General features: G+C 39.3%; 1 protein-coding gene across 4 annotated transcripts in view; it reads left to right on the forward strand.

Moving 5' to 3' along the window:
* CPAP (centrosome assembly and centriole elongation protein) overlaps positions 1 to 12,215 on the forward strand; it is a 58,930-nt gene that overhangs the window by 40,764 nt on the left and 5,951 nt on the right. For all 4 annotated transcript variants that reach the window (XM_045797154.2, XM_087865247.1, XM_087865248.1 and 1 more), the window contains 2 exons: positions 8,418 to 8,482; positions 8,963 to 9,082. In XM_045797154.2, coding sequence (XP_045653110.2) covers positions 8,418 to 8,482; positions 8,963 to 9,082 — 185 coding nt within the window. The remainder of the gene's footprint in view (positions 1 to 8,417; positions 8,483 to 8,962; positions 9,083 to 12,215) is intronic.

The raw sequence follows: 12,215 nt of genomic DNA on the forward strand, positions 1-12,215 counted from the left end.
CACCTAGTAGCTCATTCATTATTGAATTTATCGATCTTTTTTCATGACTTTAAGAAATCTTTCTCAATCCTTAGGTTACAAATATACTATCTTCTCTTATGAACTTTTGTTTTCACAACTGGGTCTTTAATCTACCTGGAATTTTTAGAAATTATTTTCATGAATTAAATTAAGAAAAGTGGATATAAATGCAGTTTGACAATTATAAAGGACAATACTTAGATAACTACCAGCTAGATAAAGAAACAAAGTAGCAGCACCCCAGGGCTGTCCCCTCTGTGATCATATTACGTTGCTTCTCTTTGTAGTTTTTCCTCTCATAGGTGCAGCCCTAAAAAAAGTTTTGTTTTTGAACTTTCTGAGTAGTTCTGCTGTATGTGTTCCATTGTCTTCTTTTACTGTACATTGTTTTTGAGAGCCATGTTGATCTGTGAACTCTAGTTCACTAATGTTCAAAAACTGCAAGGCAGTTTGAATGTTTATGAATATATTAAACAGTGATGCTATGAACGTTCTTAAACATTTCTGGTATACAAATTCACTTCTCTAAGGCACATACCGGAATTACTGGGTAATCACTAAGAATATCTTTAACAGTGATAGATTTTGCCAAAACATTTTCCAAAATGATTTTACTCTCTAACCGGCAGTGTAATGTCAGTGCTTGCATTGTTCCACACCTTGTTGATACTCAGTGTTGTCGGACTTAAATTTTTGCCAGTCTGGTAGGGATGCAACACTATCTCATTATAGTTTTGCTATGGTTGAATATCTTTGCCTATGTTTATTAGCTGTTTAGATTCCCTCTTTTGAGAAAAATTGATCAGGTCTTTTACTCATTCTGTGCTGTTGTCTTTTTTCTTTATTGGCTTATGGGAGCATTTCTCCTTCATAGTCTTTTAATAGTTACACATTGCAAATATCTTCTTACAGTCTGTGGCCTGCCTTTTTACTTTTTTATCTTTTGATGAACCAAAACTCTTTATCTTTTTTATTGAAATATATTTGATATATAGCATTGTGTAAATTTAAGGTACGTGATATTTTGATTTGATATATTTATATATTATGATTGCCAATGTAGTGATAATTAGCACCTCTAATTGAATCACATAGTTATATCTTTTTAGTGGTTGGAGAATTTAAGATCTAATTTCTTAGCAAATTTGTTGATTGTAATATAGTATTACCTATATTCACTATACTTGTGCATTAGCTCTCTAGGTCTTATTTACTACTTGTTGCAAGTTTCTACCTTAAACAACATCTCCCCTTATCCCCCAAACTCCCACCTTCTGGTATCCACTACTTCACTCTCTTTTTACAAGTTTGGCTTCTTTAGATTCCACATAAAAGTGATATCATACAATATTTGTCTTTCTCTGACTTACCTCACTTAGCATAATGTCCTCAGGGTGCATCCATGTTATTGCAAATTACATCCTTCTTTCCCATGGCAAAATAATATTCCGTTGTGTGTATATATATCACATATTCTTTATCCATTCATACGCTGATGGACACTTATGTTGTTTCCGTATCTTGGCTATTATGAGTAATGCTGCAATAAACATGGGCTTCGATATCCCTGTTTTCATTTCTTTTGGGTGTGTACTCAAGTGGCATTGCTGGGTCATATGGTAGATCTATTTTTAATTCTTTGAGGAACCTCCATATTGTTTTCTGTAGTGGATGAACCAGTTTAACATGCCCACCAACAGAGCACAAGAATTTCCTTTTCTCCGCATCCTTGCCTATACTTGTTATCTCATGTTTTCTTGATGATAGCCTTTCTGGCAGGTGCGAAGTAAAATCTTGTGGTTTTGATTTGCATTTCCTGGATGATTAGTGATGTTGAGCATCTTTTCATGTACTGTTGGCCATTTTGAATGTGTTCTTTGGAAAAATGTCTATTGAGTTCCTTTGCCCATTTTTCAATCATATTTTTTTGTTACTGAGTTATAAGAGTTCTTTCTGTATTTTGGATATTAATTCCTTATCTGATATATGGTCTACAAAAGTTTTCCCATTCTGTAGGTCCCTTTTCATTTTGTTGATTGTTTCTTTTGCAGTACAGAAGCTTTTGATTTTTGATTTGTTGATTTTTGCTTTTGTTGCTTGTACTTTTGGTATCAGGAAATTATTGCCAAGACCAGTGTCAAGGAGCTCTTTCCCTTGTTTTCTTCTAGAATTTTTATGGTATCAGGTTTTATGTTTAAGTCTTAATTAGTCCATTTCAAATTAATTTTTGTGAGTGGTCTAAAATAGAGATCCAATTTCATTTTTCTGCATGTGTTCAGTTTTCACAACATCATTTATTGAAGAGACTGTCCTTGTTGAATGATCTTGGCTCCTTTGTTGAATATTAATTGATTGTGCATGTGAGGATTTAATTCTGGGCTTTCTTTTCTGTTCCATGGATCTATGCCAGTACTATTTTATGCCACTATCATAGTGTTTTAATTACTGTAGTTTTACAGTATAGTTTGAAATCAGGGATTGTGTGGGGCGCCTGAGTGGCTCAGTCATTAAGCGTCTGCCTTTGGCTCAGGGCGTGATCCCGGAATCCTGGGATCGAGCCCGGCATCGGGCTCCTCTGCTGGGAGCCTGCTTCTTCCTCTCCCACTCCCCCTGCCTGTGTTCCCTCTCTCGCTGGCTGTCTCTCTCTCTGTCAGATAAATAAATAAAATCTTAAAAAAAAAAAAAAAAGAAATCAGGGATTGTGATGCCTCCAGCTTTGTTCTTTTTCTCAGGATTGCTTTGGCTATTTGGGGTCTTTTGTTGTTCCATACAAATTTTAGGATTCTGTGTTCTAGTTGTGTGAAAACTGTCATTGTATTTTGGTGGGGATTGCACTAAATCTGTAGATTGCTTTGGGTGGTGTGGACATTTTAATTCTTCCCATGAGCACAGTGTATATTTCCATGTATTTGTGTCATTTTTAGTTTCTTTTATCAGTGTCTTACAGTTTTCAGAGTATAGATCTTTCACCTCCTTGGTTAAATTTATTCGTAGATATTTCATTCTTGTTGATGTAATTGTAAATGGGATTGTTTTCTTAATTTCTCTTTCTGATAGTTTGTTATTAGTATATAGAAACTCAGCTGTTTTGTTTTGTTTTTTTAGAGGGAAAATGAGCACAAGCAAGGGCATGACGAACAGTAGGGGGAGTGGGAGAGAGAATCTTTTTTTTCTTTTTTTTAAAGATTTTATTCATTTATGTGACAGAGTGATAGCCAGCGAGAGAGGGAACACAGCAGGGGAGTGGGAGAGGAAGAAGCAGGCTCATAGCAGAGGAGCCTGATGTGGGGCTCGATCCCGGAACGCCGGGATCACACCCTGAACCGAAGGCAGACGCTTAACGACTGTGCTACCCAGCGCCCAGGGAGAGAGAATCTTAAGCAGACTCCGTGCTCAGTGCCGAGCCCGGTTCCGGGGCATGATCTCACAACCCTGGGATCATGACTTGAGCTGAAATCAACAGTCAGACACTTAACCAACTGAGCCACCCAGGTGCCCTGCAACTTGTTCCTTTATGATAATTTTCTATCCTATTACTTTACTGACTTCATTTATTAGTTCTAATAGATTTTTTTGGTTGAGTCTTTAGGATTGTCTATATTTAGTATCATGTCATTTGCAAAGAGTGACACTTTTGCTTCTTCCTATCCAATTTGGGTGCCTTTTATTTCCTTTTCTTGCCTAATGGCTGTGGCTAGAACTTCCAATTTTATGTTGAATAAAAATGGCAAGAGTAGGCATCTTTGCCTTGTTTTGGTCTCAGAGGAAAAGCTTTCAGCTTTTTATCATTGAGTGATAGTTATTTTAATGTTCTTTTCCTTTAACCTTTATACTATAGTTAAGTGTTTAATACAGCATTCTGTTGTAGAATTGGAGTTTCCTATATTTGATTATAAATTTTTCATCTTTACCATTGTGTTTCGTGCTTTTGTGTGTTTTCATGTTGCTGATTAGCACCTTTTTGTTTCAGCATTTCTTTCAAGGCAGGTGATTAAACTCCCTCTGCTTTTGTTTATTTGAGAAAGCCTTTATTTCTTCTTCATATCTGAAGGATTACTGGATAAAGTATTCTTGGCTGACAATTTTTATGTTTTATCCCTTTGAATATGACATTCCACTGTCTCGTGGTCTATAGAGTTTCTGCTGAGGAACCCACTGAGTCCTATGAGGTTTTTGGCTTTTTGTTTTTCTTTTTGTAGGTTTTTTTTTTTTTTTTTCTGGCTGCCCTTAAGATCCCTTTTTTTTTCCTGGAAGATTTTATTTATTTATTAGAGAGAGAGAGGGAGAGTGTGCATGAGCAGGGGGAGGGGCAAAGGGAGAGGGAGAAGCAGACTCCCCGCTGAGAGGGGAGCCCACAACCCTGGGATCATGACCTGAGCCAAAGACAGATGCTTAACAGACTGAGCCACCCAGGCACCCGTTAAGATTCTTTATGATTAATTTCTGAGTTTCATTGTAACACGTCTTAGAGAAGATCTTCTCACAAGGAGATAATAGGGTGTCCTATTAGTTTCATGGACTTGTTTGTTCAAGTCCTTCCCCAGGTTTGGGAGTTTCTCAGCTATGATTTCTTTAAAGATTTTATTTATTTTTTTGAGAGAGAACGAGAGCAAGAGAGAGCACAAGCAGGGGGCAGGGGGTAGCGTCAGAGGGAGAGGGAGAAGCAGGCTCCCTGCTGAGGAGGCTCCCTGCTTTGCTGAGCAGGGAGCCTGATGCAGGACTCGATTCCAGGACCCTGGGATCATGACCCGAGCCAAAGGAAGATGTGTTGCTGAATGAGCCACCCAGGCGCCCTCAGCTATGATTTTTCTTTCTTTTTTTTTTTTTTTTTTTTTTAAGATTTTTATGTATTTGACAGAGAGACAACCAGCAAGAGAGGGAGCAGAGCAGGGGCTCCATCCCAGGACCCTGGGATCACGCCCTGGGCCAAAGGCAGACGCTTAACGACTGAGCCACCCAGGTGCCCCGAAGCTATGATTTATTTATTTATTTATTTTTTCTAAGATTTTATTTATTTATTCGACAGAGAGAGACAGCCATCGAGAGAGGGAACACAAGCAGGGGGAGTGGGAGAGGAAGAAGCAGGCTCATAGCGGAAGAGCCTGATGTGGGGCTTGATCCCGTAACGCCGGGATCATGCCCTGAGCCGAAGGCAGACGCTTAACCGCTGTGCCACCCAGGCGCCCCTGATTTATTTAAATAAACTCTCTCCCTTCCTCTTCTCTTCTTCTGGAACCCCAGTTCTTCAAGTATTTGCCTTTCTGATGGAATCTCATAGCTCTTGTTGGCTTTCTTCACTCTTTTTAAATCTTAGTTCCTGCTCCTCTTCTAACTGTATTATTTCTGTATTCCTGTTCTCCAAGTCACATTTTTTTCCTCCATGTGGTCTGCTCTGCTGCAGATGCTCTCTGTTGCATTCTTCAACTCATTCATTGAATTCTTCAGCTCCAGAATTTGGTTCTTTTTTATAATTTTAGTCTCTTATAAAGAATTCCTGTTTATTAATTTATTCCTTTTTTTTTTAAAGATGTTATTTATTTATTCGACAGAGATAGAGACAGCCAGCGAGAGAGGGAACACAGCAGGGGAGTGGGAGAGGAAGAACAGGCTCATAGCGGAGGAGCCTGATGTGGGGCTTGATCCCATAATGCTGGGATCACGCCCTGAGCCGAAGGCAGACGCTTAACCGCTGTGCCACCCAGGCACCCCTCTTAATTTATTCCTGATTTCAGGGAATTGTCTTGGGTTGTCTTGTAACTTATTGAATTTCTTCATAAAAACAATTTGAATTCTTTATCAGTTAGATTGCAGTATGTCATGCCTTTGAGTTTAGTTGCTGGAGAATTATTATTTTCTTTTTGTGATGACATTTTTCCTTGATTTTTTTAAATACCGTTTGTAGCTATAGACTTCTGCTGTCACATTTGAAATATCTGATACCTCCTTAATTTTTATGACTTCTTTGGCTTTTTACAATTCTCCAGGCTGGCTATTAGAAACCTTTCTTCTGTATTCCAGAAGGTGTACAATAGCTCAAATTTGTCGTTTCTCCCCTCCCCACCTGCCTGTTTTCTGAGCATGCTCCCTGCCTACTGGCTCTTGCTGTTTTAGAGGTAGTTGAGAGGACACAAAGGAGCTGGCAGCAGAGTTGGAGGAGGTGTGGGTTTAGCATTTGTGCTTTGAGGGTGCCCTTGGGCTGAGGGAAGATGAGTGGGGTACTACCAGAGTCTTGTGGGTGGACTTCCTATTGAAGTGCTGAAGCAGACGGCAGAAACCACGTTCCTTTAATGCCCTTTGATATTCTAGTATGCTTCCTTCCCTTTCTCTTTCCTTCCCCAGGTCATGGGGGTCCTTCCTCAGAAATCTGGGTGCTGCTGGAGATAGAGGTTTCTTTACCCACAACCCACATAACTCGGCTAGCTGGGTAGTCACTCATTGCTTTTTGCTTTCTACCTCTTCCTTTGGGGAGGTTGTTACTGCCACTGCCAAACAACTTAGCTGTGCAGTGTAGCCCTGGGGAGGGGAACAGCTCTGGCAAGTTCTTCCCTCAGTGTCTGAACTCATCTCTGTCCTGTTCCAGTGGCATGCTGGAATCTCCCTTCGGGCAGACTAGACTTCTGCATATTCTCCCTTGCCTGTGGGTATCTGCCAAGGTTTGTGGCTCTCTGGGCTTCTTTTCCAGTTGTGGTGAGTAGGGGTGAGGCAGGTTCACTGACTCCCTTGGATCTACATCCCTTACTGAGGTCTTATTTTTGGATACACAGATGGGCAAGAATCCTCCTGGATCCCTTGGTGTAAGGTGCTGAGGCACTTTTTTATTCAGTTATGGTTGTCTAATTAGTTGTTTAAAAAGGGGAGGAAAAAAGGAATGACTTATGTTGCCATGATGCTTGATGGTACCTTAAAGTTCCCCCAAATTCCCCAAATTCTTACTGTTGAATTTCAGTTTTTTTCCTTTATGGGTAGTGCCTCTTAAAGCTTCCCTATCTTGAATTCATACACATATCCTCCTGTATGTTATAAACATATCCTCCTATATGCTATTCCTGCACTGTTTATTAAATAATTTAATCTTTCCTAACTTTTATATATGTTTATACAGTGCTCAAAATGGTAAACACAAACTTAGGAGTCAGAGCTCCATGCTGCTTACTTTTCCTGGACCTCCCAGTGGGTGTCTGCTTAGAGGCTTCAAGTTATTGCTCATGAACAGCTTGAGAGAATTAAGCTTGATGGGATTGAATCCTGGTTTTGCTTCATTAGTTGACAACTTTGGCTCGCTATTTAACCTTAGCCTTGGTTTCCTCAACTTTAAAATGGGGATATTAGTCTCTTCTATGGATGGTGGTTATAAGATTTGGAAGTGAGGTAACACAGAGCTTACTTTGCACCTGGGAGGTGGAGGCAGTTTTTTGTTTCTCACATGAAAACAGAGCACTCCTTTCATCCCCAGAACCTGTCTCCTCTCCACCTAATTGCCCAACCCAAAACACACCCCCAGGGATTTCTAAACTAATCCTCCTGATGTTGATATTTTCTGAATCGATTAAGTAGGTTGAACCATGTGAAATTGCTGATACTTGGCTCTTTGGGACCTGTCAGACCTATCAGTGATTTAACACAGTGCAGTTAAAACATTACGTCTCACTGGGTGCCACACAAGCCTTCTCAGATGCCCGCCAACCTCCTGAATGGACTCCGCTTTTATTTTTCTTCTCTAGGTGTTCTCCGTGTAGCTAGCATCCAGCAACACGTGCTTGAAAATTTTCAAAATCAGGCGTGTTCATAATATGACCCATTGGCATATAGGAAGAAAATATTAGAACTTCAATATAGTTTTTAACATTCACCTTAATTTGTTATGTGTGTGTGTGTATGCTTATTTTATAATAATGTATTGCTAATACAGTATATGATTGGTGGGGTGGTCATAATCTAAAAAGTTTAGACCACAGCAATTAGGTCTAAATTTTAATGAAATATACCCAGTTATTTTGTTAAGCAAAATTCTATTTGTATTCTTGGATGCCTCTATTATATCTACCCCACACCTAAGCCTCTAACTAGAGTCCTTGTGATTATTTCCAAAATACCTTTGGGTTCATCTGTTAGGTTAGTTGAACACCGGTCTCTTCCTCCAGATTGTAAACTCTCAGAAAATAAGTATTGTCTTTGTCTTTCTTGTCACACAGATTTAAGTGCCTTTTAAATATTTGAATTTATATAATAAACTCCTACAAATTGGTAAAGTAAAATATTAATTCCTTACTTAATGGGTAAAGGACAGTAGTTCACAAAGGGATATGAACTAAGGAAATGTTTGACCATAATATTGAGTAAATTTAGAACTTTCATTTAAATCTGAAAATTAACTCTTGACAATTATATTCTAACAGGCAATCCATCTCGAAGATCCAAGCCTGTGCCTTCTCGTGATTTAGACAGTTCGGATAAGGGACAAGTAAATCTCTATATTTTTATTTAAGCATAGATTACTCAGGTTTAAAATTGCTTAGTTAACTGATTTAAGTTTCTAAACCATTTATAAAGAAGGTTTTTTAAAAAAGATTTTATTCATTTATTTGAGAGAGAGCGCTTGCGTGTGTGTGGGGAGGGAAAGAGGGAGAGGGAGAGATTGAATCTTAAGCAGACTCTGCACTGAGTGGGGAACCTGATGTGGGGCTTGATCTCATAACCCTGAGATCATGACCTGAGCTGAAACCAAGAGTTGGATGCTTAACTGACTGACCCACCCAGGTGCCCCTATAAAGGAGGTTTTTTACTTAACACTGTGAATGTTTTTTATATAACACCGAATGCTAGTCATCAAATCCTATCATAGTAGAATCTGGCATTTGGAAATAAATGTAAGTTTTAGCTGCTTGAAATGTGATTACACGTCCTTTAGGAGAGATGAAAAGAGAGCATCTTGTCCTTACAGACAGCCTCACCCAGGAAGCCCCCTGAACCAGTGGACTTCCCAGATCCCGAGGGCAAAAAGGACGACAAAAAAGAGGAAAAAGAAGAAATTCAGGGAGAAATCAGTCATCCTGATGGAAAGGTTAAAAAAAATTTTTTTAAATAATACTATAAGAAATAAATGTAGGTTAAAACAGAGTTGGAACACTTAGATTCTAAGTTAACATCTTTTTTTTTTTTAAGTTATCACTCTATTATTTTAGATGCCTTTTTTTTTTTTTTAAGATTTTATTTATTTATTCGACAGAGATAGAGACAGCCAGCGAGAGAGGGAACACAAGCAGGGGGAGTGGGAGAGGAAGAAGCAGGCTCATAGCGGAGGAGCCTGATGTGGGGCTCGATCCCATAACGCCGGGATCACGCCCTGAGCCGAAGGCAGACGCTTAACCGCTGTGCCACCCAGGCGCCCCTAAGTTAACATCTTTTAAGACTGTTGAGGGGCTTAAGAACTATGGTTCCTTGGAGCGTGACTTAGCTTGAACCTTTGGACTCCTCTAAAAATGATTGACACACACATGCATTTAGTTGCCATTTCTAGTTTAGAGGTACAGCAAAAGAAGGAATACACTTCCTTTGTTTAAACTTTGTTCTTCCTCTAAACATAGCTAAAAAGGCTTTGTCATCCTTGGTACTTTTTCAAAGCCTCCATTCAAGGCTTTACCTTTCCTGCAGCCTTTCTGTCCATCTCCAGCTACACAGTTTTATTTTTGTGCTTAGGAAAGGTTTTGAGCAGGATATTGCCTGGCTGGGTGTTCCAGCTAGAAGAAAGAATGAAAAGGGAAGCGACATAAACAGGGTTTGTTAGCAGGGAGGGGATGAGGTAATTTTTCCTCGTGTTTATAGAAAATTTACTTTTCCAAATACCCTAATTTGATCTATTTTAATTGAAATTATAAGGCCAAAGTTCACTGCTAGTCTTGAGCGAGGGAAGGACAAAAGAACAGCAGTCAAAGGAAGTCGTTACAGACTTTTCCTGTACAAACTCTGCTTTCATGTAACAAATTATTGGTGGGAAAAGGTTTTCTTTTTTAGAAGAGTTCCACTGATAAATGGAAAAGGAATGAGAAAATTTGAGAATCATCACTGTGCAGTCTCTAATGAAATAAGGGGTCTAATCTAGGCAGCAGTCATGAATAAGCACTCAACTCCTAGATGAGAGGTTGATGGGGCTTCATGGCAGATCTAACTGATGTGACCCAGTTGGTCTTAAGGTCATGAGGACAGTCACATACTGCACCTCTGAACATATAGCCGTAAGAAGCTCTCAGCAGTTCGTACAAAGTATTCTCGTCAGAATAATTCAACCAGACTTTATTCGTGCCTCTACATGTAACTACTAGTTTTTTCCTGGGAAGTACAGGGCATGCAAGAACATGTTAAATGACACCATGATTGGAAAGCAGTCAGCCAAATCCAGAATGTGGGAAATTTTACATGTTCAGTGACCCAGTTCTTTCAACAAGTAATCGCCATGAAAAGGGGGCAGAGAGGGGAATATTAAAGGTTAAGATTTAAAAGACGTGTCATCAAGTGTCGTGTGTGGACCTTGTTTTAATCCTGATTCAAGTAAACTGTAAAAGTCTATTTTGTGAATTCAGGGAAAACAGCATGGATGGTTACAGTATGATGAAGTAATTGTAGTTCGTTAGGGGCAGTAATGATTTGGTTATGTTAAAACCTATCATTAAATCAACTGAAGTGTTTTACATGTGAAGTGATACCTGCAGTTTGCTTTAAAAAAAAATCAGCAAAAAGGAAATTGAAGATGACACAAACACATGGAAAGATACTACATGCTCATGGATCAGAAGAATTAATATTGTTATAATGTCCATACTATCCAAAGCTATCTACATATTCAGTGCAATCCCTATCAAAATGCCAGCAGCATTTTTCACAAAACTAGGGTAATACTAAAATTTGTATGGAATCACCAAAGACCCTGAATACCGAAAGCAAGTAAGAAAAGAAATAATCCTAGACTTTGAGTTATATTACAAAGCTGTAGTAATGGAACAGTATAGTACTGACACAAAAATAGACACATAGATCAATGGGACAGAATAGAGAGCCTTTTTTTTTTTTTTAAAGAAAGGGTGGGTTTTTGGTTTTGTTTTATTTTAAAGATTTTATTTATTTGACAGAGAGAGAGAGAAGAGTACAAGCAGGGGGAGCAGCAGAGGGAGAGGGAGAAGCAGGCTCCCCACCAAACAGGGAGCCCGATGTGAGGCTTGATCCCAGGATGCTGGGATCATGACCTGAGCCAAAGGCAGACACTTAACCAACTGAGCCACCCAGGTGCCCCTAAACCCATGCTTTTATGGTCAATTAATCTATGACAAAGGAGGCAAGAATATACAATGGGAAAAAGACAGTCTTTTCAATAAATGGTATTAGGAAAACTGGATAGCTACATGCAAAAGAATGAAACTGGACCACTTTCTTATACTATACACAAAGACAAACTCAAAAGGGATTAAAGAACTAAATGCGAGACCTGAAACTATAAAACTACTACAAGAGAGCACAGGCAGTAACCTCTTTGACATCAGCTATAGCAACATTTTTCAAGATAGGTCTCAGACAAGAAACAAAACTATTGGGACTACACCAAACTAAAAAGCTTTTGTGTAAAGCAAAGGAAACTATCAGTAAAACAAAAAGGCAACTTACTGAATGGGAGAAGATATTTGCAAATAACATATCTGATAAGTGTAAGTTAGTATCCAAAATATATGAAGAACTTACACGACTCAACACCCAAAAAACAATCAAGAAATGGGCAGAGGACCTGAACAGATATTTTTCCGAATAAGACATGACCAACAGACAAATGAAAAGATGCTTAGCATCACTAATCAGGAAGATGCAAATCAAAGCCACAATGAGCTATCACGTCACACCCGTCAGAATGGCGAAAATCAAAAAGACAAGAAATAGCTGTTAGAATGTGGGGAAAAAGGACCCCTTGTACACTGTTGATGGGAATGCAAACTGGTGTAGCCACTGTGGAAGATGGTATGGAGATTCCTCAAAAAGTTAAAATAGAAATACCATGATTCAGGGGCGCCTGGGTGGCACAGCGGTTAAGCATCTGCCTTCGGCTCAGGGCGTGATCCCGGCGTTATGGGATCGAGCCCCACATCAGGCTCTTCTGCTATGAGCCTGCTTCTTCCTCTCCCACTCCCCCTGCTTGTGTTCCCTCTCTCGCTGGC

Source organism: Ursus americanus, chromosome 10 (assembly GCF_024610735.1).
Source record: "Ursus americanus isolate L20-20 chromosome 10, mUrsAme1.1.p, whole genome shotgun sequence".
Taxonomy (NCBI): domain Eukaryota; kingdom Metazoa; phylum Chordata; class Mammalia; order Carnivora; family Ursidae; genus Ursus; species Ursus americanus.